Consider the following 15237-nt stretch of genomic DNA (forward strand, 5'->3'; position numbering starts at 1 on the left):
TAGCGTCAAACGATCACAACACTAATATAATCGTTTTTTCGATTATTTTTATGTATTTATTTTATACATTTTATAGAAACAGCTGGATACATTTCTGTACATTCATTTGATTTGAACACTTTCTTTTTGACCATTTTGTGTATGTTTTTAAGACGGAATTTCAAAGTTCTCAGTTAGACAGGGTGGGAGAGACATGCTGAATACGTACATCATGTTTTCAAACTCAAAAATAATCGTTTGAATAATCGTGATTTCAATCTAGACCAAAATAATTGTGATTATGATTTTTTCCATAATCAAGCAGCCCTAGTAGAAAGACACACAAACAGATCTGGAAGTGAAGATCCATTGTCCAACCTTGTGGACAACAGCTTCAGGGGTGCTAACTGAACAAGGTTTTGAGGGGAAAAATTGTCCCTGTGAAATTATTAGAACTATGATGACATAAGGACCAGTCCATAACATGCCCATAATCAGAAGTACTCAAACGTTGTCCCTCTTGCTCGCTCACTTTCACAGGAGAGAGACGGAGAGAGGGACAGAGAGAGAGAGAAAAAAAAAGCAGACGCGACAACAGACACACACACACACACACACACACACACACACACTTCCTGCTTACACTAGCAGCCATGCAGACTCCTTTCCGGCTGAGCTGCCAGCTCTATTCAGGGCTGTGCTGCCTGGTTGCTCTTCTCTTGCCCTGCCTTTTATCTGCCAGCCTGCTGACTCTCCTCAGCCTCACGTGACCATGACGACCACTTTCACACAGGCAAAAAAGGCACACACCAAAAAGTACACGCTATAGGGATGGACCTGTTTTACATTCAACGGTCGTACAACCCAGGGACTGTTTTAAAGACCCTGACCAAGATAGGGTTTAAGGTCGATATTAGCACATAAACCCCGCTCCCTAGGCCTGGGGTTTGGTTGCAGAACAAGTCAAATGGCAAAAACAAAACATCCGCTGTCAGGACCTCTTGCATAATGCCTCAGTAACACCGTATTTGCTCTTAAAACAGGGGAGAAGTAATCTTTCTCTCTCTCTCTCTCTCTCTCTCTCTCATAAAGGTAAATATCTGCCTCTTCCTCGTCAAGGAGTCACTTAGAGGGATGTATAAGTCTCCTCTGCCAAGACCAGCGTAAATGACAAAAGAGAGGGCCCTAACTAAGGCCTTAAACAGAGTTTGTTCTGTGGGGGCGCAAAAAGTCACAAGTGATGATTCAAAAATAAGAATTCCTTGAAAGGCACCACCGACGGCACCTACTTTGAACAGAGCACTTGAGCTGTACCGAGGAAAAGCCTGAGCATCCACACTAGTCGCATGAGTGCGGATCAAAATAAGCTGCTGGAAAAAAGATGGCCTCAGGAATCCAACGGTCTTTCTCGAAAATAAACTTCTGAAGGAGTGAGGACGATCCACAATGGAAGCTCTGTGTGTGTGCGTGTGTGTTGTTCTAACTGACTAAAGGCTACAAGGCATGACACACATGACGCAGGCAGTGTATGTGTGTGTGCCTGTGTGTCGCGTTAAATAACCTATGGTGGAGTGCCTATGAGTTCCACAAGATGGCACCAGAATATCCTCCTGTCTATATTCCTGGATCCACTGAGGACAGGGCCGGGTTGGGCACATAGATGTTTCACTCCTGGAGTGAGTGATCTTTGACTAATTCAACACGGGAGAGAAAAGTCTGTCAAGAGCTTTTGATTTGTATGAGAGGCATGTCAAACTCATTACATAATTCATAATTGTACGTCCTGGCACTTGTACATTGCACTTATTCAAGGTACTTAATTGTGTAGCATCTACAGTAGCTGCTATCGTTGCTTTACACGGGGAATGGGTTAGCCTAGCGATTGTAATACTTGCACTTGGTTCTATGAACATCTTTACTGTACCGACAGCGATATATTGTTTTACTTCTTATGACAAATGTACTTATTGTAACAAATGCACTTATTGTAAGTGTAAGCTAAATGCCCTAAATGTAAATGTAAATGTAAATTCAAAGTCCCTTCAGGCAATTGATTTTCTAGTTTGCGGTGGTTGAAATGTGGATAGCTCAGGTCACCCTTTTCCCTACTTGGCAGTACAATTTATAATTCTTATTAAGTTGATGATGATCATTTGAAAACAAAGTATTTGTGGTTTCACACACCAGGATAATGTCCACATCTTTGAATAAACCACGACAGGGGATGATATTTACATACGTCATGAAAAGTTTTACGCTTCCCCTTTCACAGGAAAATGCAAATCACAATTCGTCAAGTGTGTGTGTGTGTGTGCGTGCGTGCGTGCGTGCGTGTGTTCGTGCATGAATGGCTCAAGTGCTGGCCTTGGTCAATTTTCTGTGTGTGATATTTACACAAGAGTCAGATAATAATATAGCCATAATATTTTAACAAATGTAAAAAAATAAGCATGGTAGTTGGGCTTCCACAACATCTCTAATTTACACTGCTCGTGTGTTGCGCTTTGAGTGCACAGCCCTCATCCCCGCGCCGGCGACCCAAACACGCTCAAGGTCGTCACCGACTTCATGAGAAGAGGCTGTGACATCACCGCTGACCGGGCACGTTAGAAAGCCCGTCGAGATAATCCAGGCTCGGAACGGAAACTCATCAAACGTAAACAGCCACAAACCTCCCTCCCTGCAGCAGGGCCTGTCCGGAAGGACAATGAAATAATAATGTTTTGAAATTTCACCTCCTAAAATAGACCCGAGTCCTCTTTGAAGTGAGCGAAAGGGAAACAGCACGGCTACAATCATGGCAAACCGTGTGTTTTGCCACGTAACCAAACAATACGGTATTTCGGTTTCTTTTTTTTTCGGGTCGGGCTACAAAATATGAAGCAAACTGTTCTCTCTGTAGGCTTTGGGCCAGAGTGGCACTGGTCCTAGTTGGAATCCAATTAGCCCTTCAGTTGCATTCCTATCCAACGCATTCCGGGAATTCTGAGAGGGACTAAGGCACATGCCCGGGATCAGGGGGGTGATGGGCAGCTACGGGGCTGACCTTAACCCCGGTTCACTCGCTTACTCCCTGCTGGGGCCGTCTCATGCGTTTACACGTGTAGATGTATCAGGAAGTGTGCAAGAAGAGGTTGACCTTGATGTTAATAGGGTTGACGATGAGGAAATGTCTGAGGAGAACCACACACTTTACAGTACATGGGAGAGTTCAACTGAGGTGCACACAGTTGTCCCTGTCGAGGTATTGGTGTGGAGGGGAGCACGGCTGTACCTGACGTTGTCGTGCTTCTGGATGTAGATCTTGTGAAACATCATGTCCTCCTGCTTGGCGTTAATGTCAGCCTTCATCTCCATGGCAACGTGGCGGGGAAGCACGGAGAGCAGGAGACGCTCCTGTTCGCCCAGACAAAAGGCGGTCAAAATAGAAACACTGTGGTGTGCTGTGTGTGTGCATGTGTATCGTGTGTGTGCGTGTGCGTGTGCGTGTGCATGCGAGTGTACTGTATGTGTGCTTGCGTGCCCAAGAGCGTGTTTGTACTTGTGTACAAGTGTATGTGTGTTGCTTGTGTACTGCGTTTGCGTGCATGTGTACTGCGTGCGTGTGCATGTGTACTGTGTGTGTGTTTGCGTGTGTACAGTGTGTGTGCGTGTGTACTGTGTGTGCGTGTGCTTGTGTGCGTGTGTGCAGGTATGGGAGAGGGAGAAAGAAAAGGAAAGGGGTGACGATATGAAAGGGCTAAGAATGTAAAAGGCTGTCGGACCGCGAGATGGAGGGGGGGACAGAGAACCGCCCACTGTTGACCACCCCCAAAACAAGACGCCAGAATAACCCTGTCACTGAAGAGTGTGGGCTGGCCGTGACGCGGGATGGCTCCGCCCACTCTGAGACCCGATGTGGACCGGTGAACCCGTGGTCGCGTGGCCTGCTTCTCTTCTGGAGACGTAATGTGCGGGAATAAATACACTGGAAATGATGAGTCCCCTCTGCCTGGAAACTCAGCTACACTTAATGTCCTAGTTCATCAGGGAAAAGAGTGTTTGTTTGTGTGCGCCTAAGTATACAGTGTGTGCGTGGGTGAATGTGTGCCTGGTTCTCCCTTCCTGCTGCTGGTTCTCCCCTAACTGCCGCTGGTCCTCCTGGTTCTCCCTTACCTGCTGCTGGTTTTCCCTCTGGGAGTGGAGGCGGGCCTGGATGCACTCGCGGGTCTCCTGGAAGGCCTGCCTCTGGGAGCCCTCCGCCGGGTAGTGCGTGCACACGCCCACGATGTTGGTGCAGGAGAAGATCAGCACGTTGGACACCAGCTGCAGGGACGGACGGACGGACGGACACACAGAGAGGACGGAGGGGGTCATGTGGTGTTGGCGCAGACAGGCAGGCAGGCAGGCAGACAGACAGACAGACAGACAGACAGACAGACAGACAGACAGACAGACAGACAGACAGACAGACAGACAGACAGACAGACAGACAGACAGACAGACAGACAGACAGACAGACAGACAGACAGACAGACAGACAGACAGGCAGGCAGGCAGACAGACAGACAGACAGACAGACAGACAGGCAGACAGGCAGACAGGCAGACAGGCAGACAGGCAGACAGACAGACATATGTCTGATGTAGTAGTGATGTAGTACAGTGGTTTCCAACCCTTTGACTTAAGGTGCACCATGAAGACCTTTCGGGGACCCCCTCATATGCAAACGGTAAAATGATTGATATAAAACATGCAGTGGCCGAGCAAAGAGAGTCAGCAACCCCTTTCTAGATGATTATTACTGCAAGAAGGCCATGGCCAGTGGGTAACAGGGAGAGAAAAAGCCTGCAACGCCCCCGATGCTCCGAGTGTTTCTACTTTAATTTCACAAATTAACACAAAACATCATTGGAATGCAATACAATGGAAAACACATGATGGAATGCACAAAGCAGCACATTATTTTCTATTATAAAAAGCCAAGCCATAATACCACATTTACTGTGCAATATTTATAATATACTATATTTAATTATCTATTTAATTATATCGGTTATTTTAAATTTGTTTCCTTCAGTGTAAAACTGCTTGTTAGGGATGCACCGATTTCAATTCCTTAAGGCCGATCCCGATCTCCGAACTTTTTAATGTTGGCTCAGCCAAATATGTGCTCTTAAATATGGGCTCTTAGTTAGTTTGCGTTTTATGAAAGTTGTTATTTGTTGAGCTGACGGAAATATGTCGTCCCTTTAAGAAAAACCGCAACGGCCTGCAAACACAGAGCACTACAAAGTTTAGTTTCGACCATTTAACAGTGGAGCCTCATGGTTTTCTGACCCTTTCTGTAAGGTTAGACGTAAAGGAAGTGGGGAAGTGGGATCGCTGTTTATTGGTATGAACAGTTATGCGGGAGATGCTTATATCTGTAGCCTCCTTTCTGCTTCCTGTGATGTGGTCCAGGCTGCCACTATTTGTTATCCTACAAAGCTTTGCATAACAAATAATAACAATATTTGCATAAACACGGAAACAAGTCGGAACTGTATCATTGGGACAAATAGCCCAAACTATAATTAATATATTAAACAACATAAATAACCAAAATGCAAAGGAAACGTACACTGAATTCAGCGTAACACACGATTCTTTGTGACATCCGTGCCCATGAAAGGAGTGCTTTCTAGGGCCCCTCTCAAGAGCTCAGACCGGGGGTCCGCCTACAGGGGCAAAGCACTGTATGAAGTTATAAAGCTTCAAGAAAGCCTTTGCCTCACATAGTAGGAACTATGGTGACATTTAAAGGACCAGGGCTGCGACCGTTTGGCTAGAAGTACCTAACGCTTCGGTTACACCATTTAGAGACATAATTATGTTGAAAATCGCTCTCACTCGTCTTCTAAACAAGTTGCTTAGAGAAAAAGGAAAAATAGAGAAAGAAACATAGAAAGAGCGAGAGAGCAAGAAAGAAAGAAACATGGAAAGAGCAGGAGAAATAAAGAAATAAACATAGAAAGAGCAATAGAAAAAAAGAAAGAAAGAAAAAGAAAAAGAAACCTAGAAAGAGGGAGCAAGCGAGCGAGCGAGCGAGAGAGAGAACGAAAGACAGTAAGAAACATAGAAAGAACGAGAGAAAGAGAAAGAGAGACAAAAAGACAGATATCAAAGTTCAGTGAGTTAAGTGATTTTTTTTTAATGACCGACTAATCATTTAGCCCAAGCTGATAATGATGTTAACCTTGGCAAAAGCCACTTTCTACATTGCTGAACAAAATAAATCAAATGACCTTCAATGTCTCCTACAAACTCAGGCTCAAAAGTGTACATGAAAAGGGGGGAGACACAGTATGTTTGCTCTGAGAAGACATGGTCATAGGACATTACTGGAGGGAACACAGGATCAATAGGGAGATTCACGTTTATAAAGGATATCAGCTCAATAATCATGAAGACCAAGCGTCTCACAATTACGCGTTCAGAAAGAGAAGGTTAAACTTCAGTGAAACCACATGCAGCAGCTTGGCAACATTTGCAGAATAATGTACACACCTGTTATCTAAAGTAGGCTTTTTCTGTGGGAGATACGTGTGATTAAATAACTGTCTACCCACAGTTACCGATGAATGCAAACACGTATATTGATTGTATGTGTGCCTCAGTCCTTGCGATACTTATCTGCTCTGTACCACTGTACACTGTACCACTGTGCCACGTATTAGTATCACTATACAGGCCACACTAGGTAGGCAGGTCAATAGGTCAGCTGACCTAGAACACAGAAGCACCTGATTCCTGACCCCTAACTACCAACATAACTCCCTCTTTTCTAAGCGGTCCTACGGGGAGACGTGCCAAAGCGACAACACGTTTTTCTTCAACAGCTCCGGAACCGTTCCTGAATTTCCAAAACGGGAACGTTTGCACCGTGCACCGGAGCGGCACGGATACTCTGGCAACGGTTTCGGCGTAAAAAAAAAAATGCATCAGGTTGGAGCGCATTCGTGCATTTATGTTTTGTCATAAATAATAACACAACAGCTTACAATATGCTTGGCCAGTGATCACACCAATCAGCTCGCAGAGTGTCATGCGCTCTATAAATAACGCTCCCGAGCGGCGCCTGGCGCTCGGCAGGTCCTAAGACCGGCCGCCAGGAGCGAGTCAATGCCAGGGGCCTGTTCTCTTCACTCAGCCACACAATGGGCCGAATCAGCCGACAGAGTCACATTCACACCACACATCCAAAGGGAACACAACACGTCTTTATCTGAGCTCTTTAGCGTGTCTCACACTCCCTCTGCATCTCTCTGTCTAATTTATGTGTATATATATATACATATATATATATATACACGCACACACACACACATGGCAGGGATAGGATGTACGAATCGCAAAGAAAACATAAGGAGAGGAAGAGAAACTGTGAGCATTTTTCCAACTGCCTTTGGGTGGTCCATGACCCCCCCACACATACAAACGGAATTCCACAAACGTACAGAAAAGTCTACCTTCTGTTACGACACACACACACACACACACACACACACACACACACAAAACCATTATAGGGGGCACATTAGCATCTGAGGGTTGTGAGCCAAACATCATTGAAAGGGGAGGGGGGTGCATCATATTCGCCCAGATGACGAACGGCCACACAGCCCAATAGGGAAGAGGCCGGCCTGCAACAGTCATGTGCATTCGCTCTCTCGCTCGGTGTCAAGCAACAGGACTGGAAGCATCGTCTTACACACTTCATCTCCAAAGTACGTTTCCCTCCCTTTGCAAAAACAGAACCGTTTTGTAGTCCGCATGCCGGCACCAAGGGTTCAAGGTTATAGCGCCTCAGAGGGCCGGCTACAGCTGTGCAGCGTCGTGCAGCCTCTCATCAACCCCCCCGCCCCCCGTCACTGCCATGGAAACGGCATGCATCAGATAGAGTCTTCCACTGTGTCAATACGAATATTCTCCAGAAGCCACGGTCTGATTCTAGTCTATTAATACTCCCAGTGCTGCTCAGCAAGACCTTATTTGGGAAACCTGTGGGGTGTCCTCGAGGAAGGGAGAACATCTCTGATCAGCCGGTCCCCCCCTCCCCCTCACCCCTCCGCGCCGATGGAGCTCCACAGTGAAGTCATGGGGAGCAGGACTGAGATTCTCCGATGGCTCTTTTTTCTCACGTCGACGCAACCCGTGCGTTCTTTTAAAAGCAAAACCGGCGTCACGACGTGACCCGGAACTGTATTCTATGGTTTGGTGCACTCAGCAGGGCCGCGTAGGGTTCAACGCAGGGTACCAACCCCGTCAGCTACAGGCGGGCCCCCCCGATGACGGCCTCCGCCTTTACGCTCGCCTCCCAAAACAAACACAACTCTCTATCAAATGGGGAGGGAGAAGGAGCCGTGATTTAAAAACCATACAAACATTGTGTTTGCGTAATGGCCGTTTCCCGGGTACATCACCTATTTTTGTGTGTGTGTGTGTGTGTGTGTGTGTGTGTGTGTGTGTGTGTGTGTGTGTGTGTGTGTGTGTGTGTGTGTGTGTGTGTGTGTGTGTGTGTGTGTGTGTGTGTGTGTGTGTGTCACTCTGGGTCTGACTAATGGATGGCCCCGCTGCGCTAGCACTCCACATCAGGAGATAAACATTTGCCGTGAGGAGGTGATCAGCGTCCCCGGTCCTCATGACAAAGGTCCCTGTGACCACCGGTCCTTACTCAGCCCATCCCCCCCAACCACACAGTACCTCACCACACAGGCCCCCACAACAGCCGGTCCCGGAGACCACCGGTCCTAACAACTCAGCCCATCCTCACAACACAGGCCCTTAGAACAACCGGTCTGCACAACGCAGGTACGGACAACACAGGCCCCTCACAACAACCGTCCCTAACAACTGCCCATCCTGACAACCCAGTACCTCACCACACAGGTCCTAAGCACACCGGCCCTTAGAACAACCGGTCCTCATAACACAGGTACGGACAACACAGGACATCACAAACGGTCCCCACAACAACTGCTCCTCACAACAACAACAACAACAACCAATCCTCACAACAACAACAACAACCGATCCCCATGACAATCGGTCCCCGCAAAACCGGTCCCCACGACAACCAGTCCCCATGACTACAAGAACAACCGGTCCCCACGACAAAAACAACAAGCCGGTACCAACAACACCTGTCTCAGCTACCCCCTCCAGTGTGGGAGCCGGACCACTTGACTTAACGCTGGAGTTTTAGCTCGAAGGGAGGAACCGGCCCATCGCATTATAACGGGGGGATAAATAAAGCGGAAACCAGAGAAATCCTGACCCGCCCACGCCCATATCTCCCGTCTCCTGTCTGTGAGGACCCTAGATTGGATGCCTTCCTCACGTGCCCGCTCACTCTGAGAAGATAATTTATTCGCTGAGCAATTGTACACGCCGTCAGTCGGATTTGTTTTCAGCGGCCGTTACTCTGGGAGGAGGACCCTCTTCGTGAATTCCTCCTCAAAGTTCATTCCTATTTCTATCCTTTTTGGGAGTTGCTTCTATCGAGCCCGAGGGCTTCCTAGCTGGAGGGTTGTGGGGGGGTGGGGGTCTGTTCTGGATGGCTAATGTCCTTTAAATATGGGCCTGTAAAATGCTTCAGACAGTAGCAGATAAGAGACTACACATATAAATAGACTAATGTTAACATTGGCTGTGAGTGCTTACGCAACTGATCTGTGATTCTCTTCTGTGATTTACCAAAGAATAACAACAGTAACCACTCCAAAGACTCCCACATCTTGTACAGCTGTATAGTGAAGAGAAGATTCACTGCCAAGGGTCGAAAATAAAAATATGACCTTTTTTTTTTCTTTTTCGCAGTATAAAGTTAAATATACAAAATAGGCCTGTATAGCTTGTTAAAAAATAAGTCCTTGTTAAGTAGCTAATGGACACATATGGCTATAAACACACTACAGTCAGACATTCCTAACAGACTTTACTGCCATTCATTCACTGCCGTTCCTACCAAGAGGAAAAAACGTCCCGAAAGCAACTCTAATTGCTTCTTCTGTCAGCCGGCTGATCTAGGGGCTTTCTCTGGTGGATTTCTAAATACCAACCAGATGTTGCTATTTTAGTGTTACAATGGTACAAAACTGTTGACAGTTGACATGCAGGCACACACACACACACACACACACACACACACAATGAAATTAAAGCAGGTCCAGGTAGATGGCAGGTATGAGTGTATGAGTGTGTTTGAGTTTCTCACTCAAACACTCAATGACCGGACATACTGCAGTTGTTATGAAAGCACCGGTTCTCTGATTACCATCGACAAAAGGTCTCGCTAGCCAGTGTGTTCTTCTATTCATCCTTTAGTCCAATGAGACCGGCCTCGATCTATACAGTGCAGAAAACCGGGTCAGGCGTTATTAACTGAAGATGGGGGTGGCTGATGTTTCCTTTCGACAGTTGAACTCCTCCACCCATCCATGATGTCCCCCCCGCTTCCTGGTTGAGGTCAGGCCGGGGTGACTGTCTGCAATCCTACCTCGGCCGGCCACATGCAGTGCGGGGCCCTCCATGTTATGCAAGTTCACCGTAGGTCCAGAGCACGTGCTCCCCTCCACACCAGCGCTGCTGCTGTTAGTGTGAGAGAACAGGGGCAAGCCACACCGAGCCAGGCCAAGCCACAGTTACCAAAAAGGCCTTTTTCAATTTGAAATGATTTGGCTATGACACTCATTATCTTCCATGCCAAGGCTCCTGTGAATTGAGTTGAGCGAGATTAACAATAGCATGAAGGGTTTGAAATGAAACGTCTCCGATAATGTTGCCAACAGAGTCTGCTCACGGTATTAAGTAACAGTGGAATGTGAGCACTGTCAGCTTGAGTGTGTGTGTGTGTGTGTGTGTGTGTGTGTGTGTGTGTGTGTGTGTGTGTGTGTGTGTGTGTGTGTGTGTGTGTGTGTGTGTGTGTGTGTGTGTGTCTTCAGCTAAGCATATTCTTTCACTGGCACTTCATAGATGCCAGCGGGATCCATAAAGCCCTACTGAGGGAAAGGCCATCCGTGTCAATATTTACCCGCCATCAGAGACACTTTGTGTTTGCCAGAAACGAAATCCTGTTATTCCGCCACAAACCTATTAAATACCTATAAAATATGATGTATTCTTTTTACGACACGAATAACGTCAATCAAATGTCCCAACCAACCACCTCAAATGAAAATAATGAGATAAACTAATTGTGGTTGGTTAGCTAATCATTTCACGCTAGGCTAATGCGTGCTAAGCCAATGCATGCTAGGCTAATGTATTTTTGGTGCTTGCACGCTACCTAGGATATGACACCACCAGCCCCCTGCTGCAACACTGATCCAAGTAAGAATTAAGATAGTATTAAAGGAACTGTCTCTCCCGGCTTAACCAAAACATCTGTTCAAAATACAATCTTTCAACATGCCTGAGAGCAATTTCACACAAGCACGAAGGTAAACAAAATAACTTTGGCCTCTGTGACAAGACAACTCTTTAAAGAATTGTCAACAGTGATTCACTGTTGTTCTTGTTTATAAACTCCATGCTGATGCAATGCATCTTTGCTTCCAAAAGACCAAAGCCGTGTACCGCCATTGTTTGAATCCGTGGCACGCTAAAGACTCTTCGGCAGAATCGGTAACTGATTTTGACAAATGATCTTGGTAACGGATATTTAAGCAAAGCCAGGAGAGATGGAAAGGACAGATCGATCACAGACCACGGCCCTTTCAGCGGTCCGGTGTGTCCGACTATTAAAGTTTGATTGACGGAGACAGAACCTCAGATTACATCGGAAAACATTAATGGGGCCGTCAGATGTACGTGTCCCCGCCGGGGTCAAGGGGGGGGGGGGGGCGCGCAGGAAGCCTTTTGTGAGCATCTGCTTGGCTTTATCTTTAAACTTGGCTTTTCGTTTCACATTGATGAGCAGAAGATCTAAACATGAGATCTCCCCCCCTTACCTCTTACCCCCCCCCCCCCCCCCCCCCCCGGTGGCAAACACTCCTCCAGCGGACACAATGAGCCCCATTGTGTGGAGGCGGATAGATGCGAGTCATGCGCTGCATGCTTATTACTGCGAGCACTGGGCTGCCAGCCTGACGCTGCATGATGGCGTAACACTGTACCGGAAGGTTCTCACGTGACACAGCCGTTTAATGCCCCCCCCCCCCGCTTATTTGACCTTAAATGTGACTATTATAGCTGAATATAGCAGTTCTTGGGTAGCTAAAGAAATGGGGATACAAACCCTGGTAGGGTCATGTGATGCTTGTGAATATATGTTGACACATCTGTGGGAAGACTGTTACAAAGTCATATATATTTGTCCTGTAGGTTGAAGTTATGTCTATGAATTATGCCCCTGAATTAAGCCCTCCCACTGGTCAAGAAGAATGACATGATGTTAGGTTAGGTAAGGGGAAGCCGTTTCTAGCACTTGACAAAAGTGCAGATATGCACTGGTACATATCAAGGTTGTGTCCTTTACATCGGGCCGTTGAATGCTTTTGAGTGGTCCGGAGGCCACCCAGGAAACGGCTCTAACCCCAGGGACTTATAAAGGTCACCGGAGTGCCGGTCCCGCCTTTGAAGAAGAAAGACACCCTGCCCTCAGCACCAAATGTACAGGGGGGACGGGTGGGGGGGGGGGTATTACATTTTTCATCTCGTGCTTCAAAAAGGGAGAGCGGGAGAGAAAGGTGGTGGCGTCCAGGTGGGGTTGGGGGTGGTGGCGATAGAGGTGGTGACACTGAGTAACTGAGGACACGTCCAAATATAGACTTGGGACATCTGAATAGCACAGTCACACAGTAAGCGAGCCTGAATCCAATTTCCGCCCTGTGCATTCAAAACATTTCGTGGAAGACAAATGTGTTTTGGAACGGCAGATCAGGTCTGTGAAACGTACATAGACCTGACACGCGCACACGCGCCGTGCGGACACAGACACGCACGCACACACACCTTTTCTAACATCTGGTTGTCCAGACATATTTATTGAGACTCCATTTGAAGTCTGAGACCCGGGAGCTGATATAAGCTTTTCTGAACCTGACCAAACAATACCTCAAATATGCTCGGACGGGCTGAGGCCCTCCGAGCCTACAAAGACCCGAGGGAGGTGGACTTGGTTTCGTCCAGTCTTCGTCCCCTTCAATATTGAAGTGCATCGAGTCCTCTGTGGGAAACTCATCCTGGGCTGTATTCTATCGTTTTGGCAGCACAGCCGATTGAATTCAGGGAAGCCACTTCCCAGGGTCAGAAGCCGGGGGAAAGTGGAAAGGCAGTCCATCCGTTTCGGATGACGATGAAGGATGATGGAAAGCGTGTGGACGGAAGGCTTAGCGCAGGTTAGCACTGTCCGCGCTAGGATCAACACACAGAGAGAGAGAGAGAGAGAGAGAGAGAGAGAGAGAGAGAGAGAGAGAGAGAGAGAGAGAGAGAGAGAGAGAGAAAAACACAGAAAGAGAGAAAGAGAGAGACACAGAAAGAAACACAGAGAGAGAGAGAGAGAGACACACAGAAAGATAACCACCCATTTAGTGGTAAAAGCTTTTTATATGAGCACTGTTAAAGGAAAGATGCCCACAGAAAGTCATGAAAGCATTGTAATAACATCATGATAACATAATTAAAGAAATCCATCATAATAATACATTTATGGGGACATAAGGTCAAACCGCAGTAGGTTTATTCTAAAGACGTCCGTTACCCAAACATAATCAACTGATCATTTGGAGTCTTTTGTACCTCGTGCAATATACTGTACAATGTGTCCTTTAAAAAACACACACACACACACAGACACACGTTTGTTCTTTCCTTTGTACTGGAATTCAAGCACACTGTGATTCAGACTGTGCATGAATTACGGACCCAGAACAAGGGCACGATCCACGGCAGGGGATAAGTCCGCGCCACCCGCAGTCCTACGGTGGCGAGGATGATGTCAACGTTTTGGTGGCCCATTTTCGTCTCAATGAAACAGCCGCCGGCCGTGATTCAAGTTCAACAAACCAAAGAAGGCAAGAGGAGGATAACAGAACAACATCTGGACTCAAAACTGAGCAAATCAGATCGGCTGGGAGAGTGTATTGCAGTGTGATAAGTAGCCTCTCACGGCACCAATATGCCAGGGGCCTCCGACCAATCTCCAAGGCTCAATGGCCTTCGACCCTGCAGGGACCTCTACGAAAGACCAGTGAGAATAATCCATGATTAGTGCAAAGCCTGGGGAGTGTGCACATGTGTTCAATCCATGTGTGTAGTAAAACTAAAGAAAGGCCTACAGATTTGAAAACTGTCACTGCTTGCATACAACATGTTAGAGGGTAATTTTAAAATGGTCCGGCTAATATGGTGTGTGTGTGTGTGTGTGTGTGTGTGTGTGTGTGTGTGTGTGTGTGTGTGTGTGTGTGTGTGTGTGTGTGTGTGTGTGTGTGTGTGTGTGTGTGTGAGGCTGAGCATGCTCCGCAGCGCTACAGGGACAGACGGTCCTGGGAGGCTCAGCTGGCCTCTGGATTTATGTAACATTGTGGATAGCGAGCAGCAGGCTCCCGGCCAGACAGACGGCCTTTTGGCCCTGCTCAGTAGCCCGCTTATTTAGCGTCCCTGCTAGTAATGCACTAGCGAGCCACTCCCACTGTTGGCAAGCCAACCCACAGACCTTCGAACGTCGTTTAGTCAGGTGAGTAGTGGGTAGCCATAGAGCACCCACAAGCCAAAAGACTTAATCCCTAGCCAAAACATCATAATCACTAGCCAAAGGCTCAATCACTATCCAAAATACATAATCACTAGCCAAAATGCATAATCACTAGCAAAAAGACTCAAACACTAGCCAACAGACTCAATCACTAGCCAAAAGACTCAATCACTAGCCAAAAGACTCAAACACTAGCCAAATCACCACAATCACTAGCCAAAAGACTCAATCACTATCAAAAATACACAATCACTAGCCAAAATACATAATATCTAGCCAAAAGACTCAATCACTAGCCAAAATACGTAATCACTAGCCAAAAGGCCACAATCACTAGCCAAAATATATAATCACTAGCCAAAAGACTCAATCGCTAGCCAAGACTCAATCAGTAGCCAAAAGACAACAATCACTGGCCAAAATACTTTAATCACTAGCCAAAAGGCCACAATCACTAGCCAAAATATATAATCACTGGCCAAAAGACTCAATCCCCAGCAAAAATACATAATGACTAGCCAAAAGACTAAATCACTAGCGAA

The 15237-nt window shown here is 46.9% G+C and overlaps 1 protein-coding gene across 2 annotated transcripts in view; it reads right to left on the reverse strand.

Annotated features, from left to right (window-relative positions):
• The window catches only part of adcy5 (adenylate cyclase 5), a 57080-nt gene that overhangs the window by 21184 nt on the left and 20659 nt on the right, over positions 1-15237 (reverse strand). For both annotated transcript variants that reach the window (XM_079733436.1, XM_079733435.1), the window contains exons 2-3: positions 4135-4284; positions 3254-3375 (exon numbers count right to left, since the gene is read on the reverse strand). In XM_079733436.1, the coding sequence (XP_079589562.1) occupies positions 3254-3375; positions 4135-4284 (272 nt within the window). The remainder of the gene's footprint in view (positions 1-3253; positions 3376-4134; positions 4285-15237) is intronic.

Source organism: Pollachius pollachius (genome assembly GCF_949987615.1).
Source record: "Pollachius pollachius genome assembly, chromosome: 3".
Taxonomy (NCBI): Eukaryota; Metazoa; Chordata; class Actinopteri; order Gadiformes; family Gadidae; genus Pollachius; species Pollachius pollachius.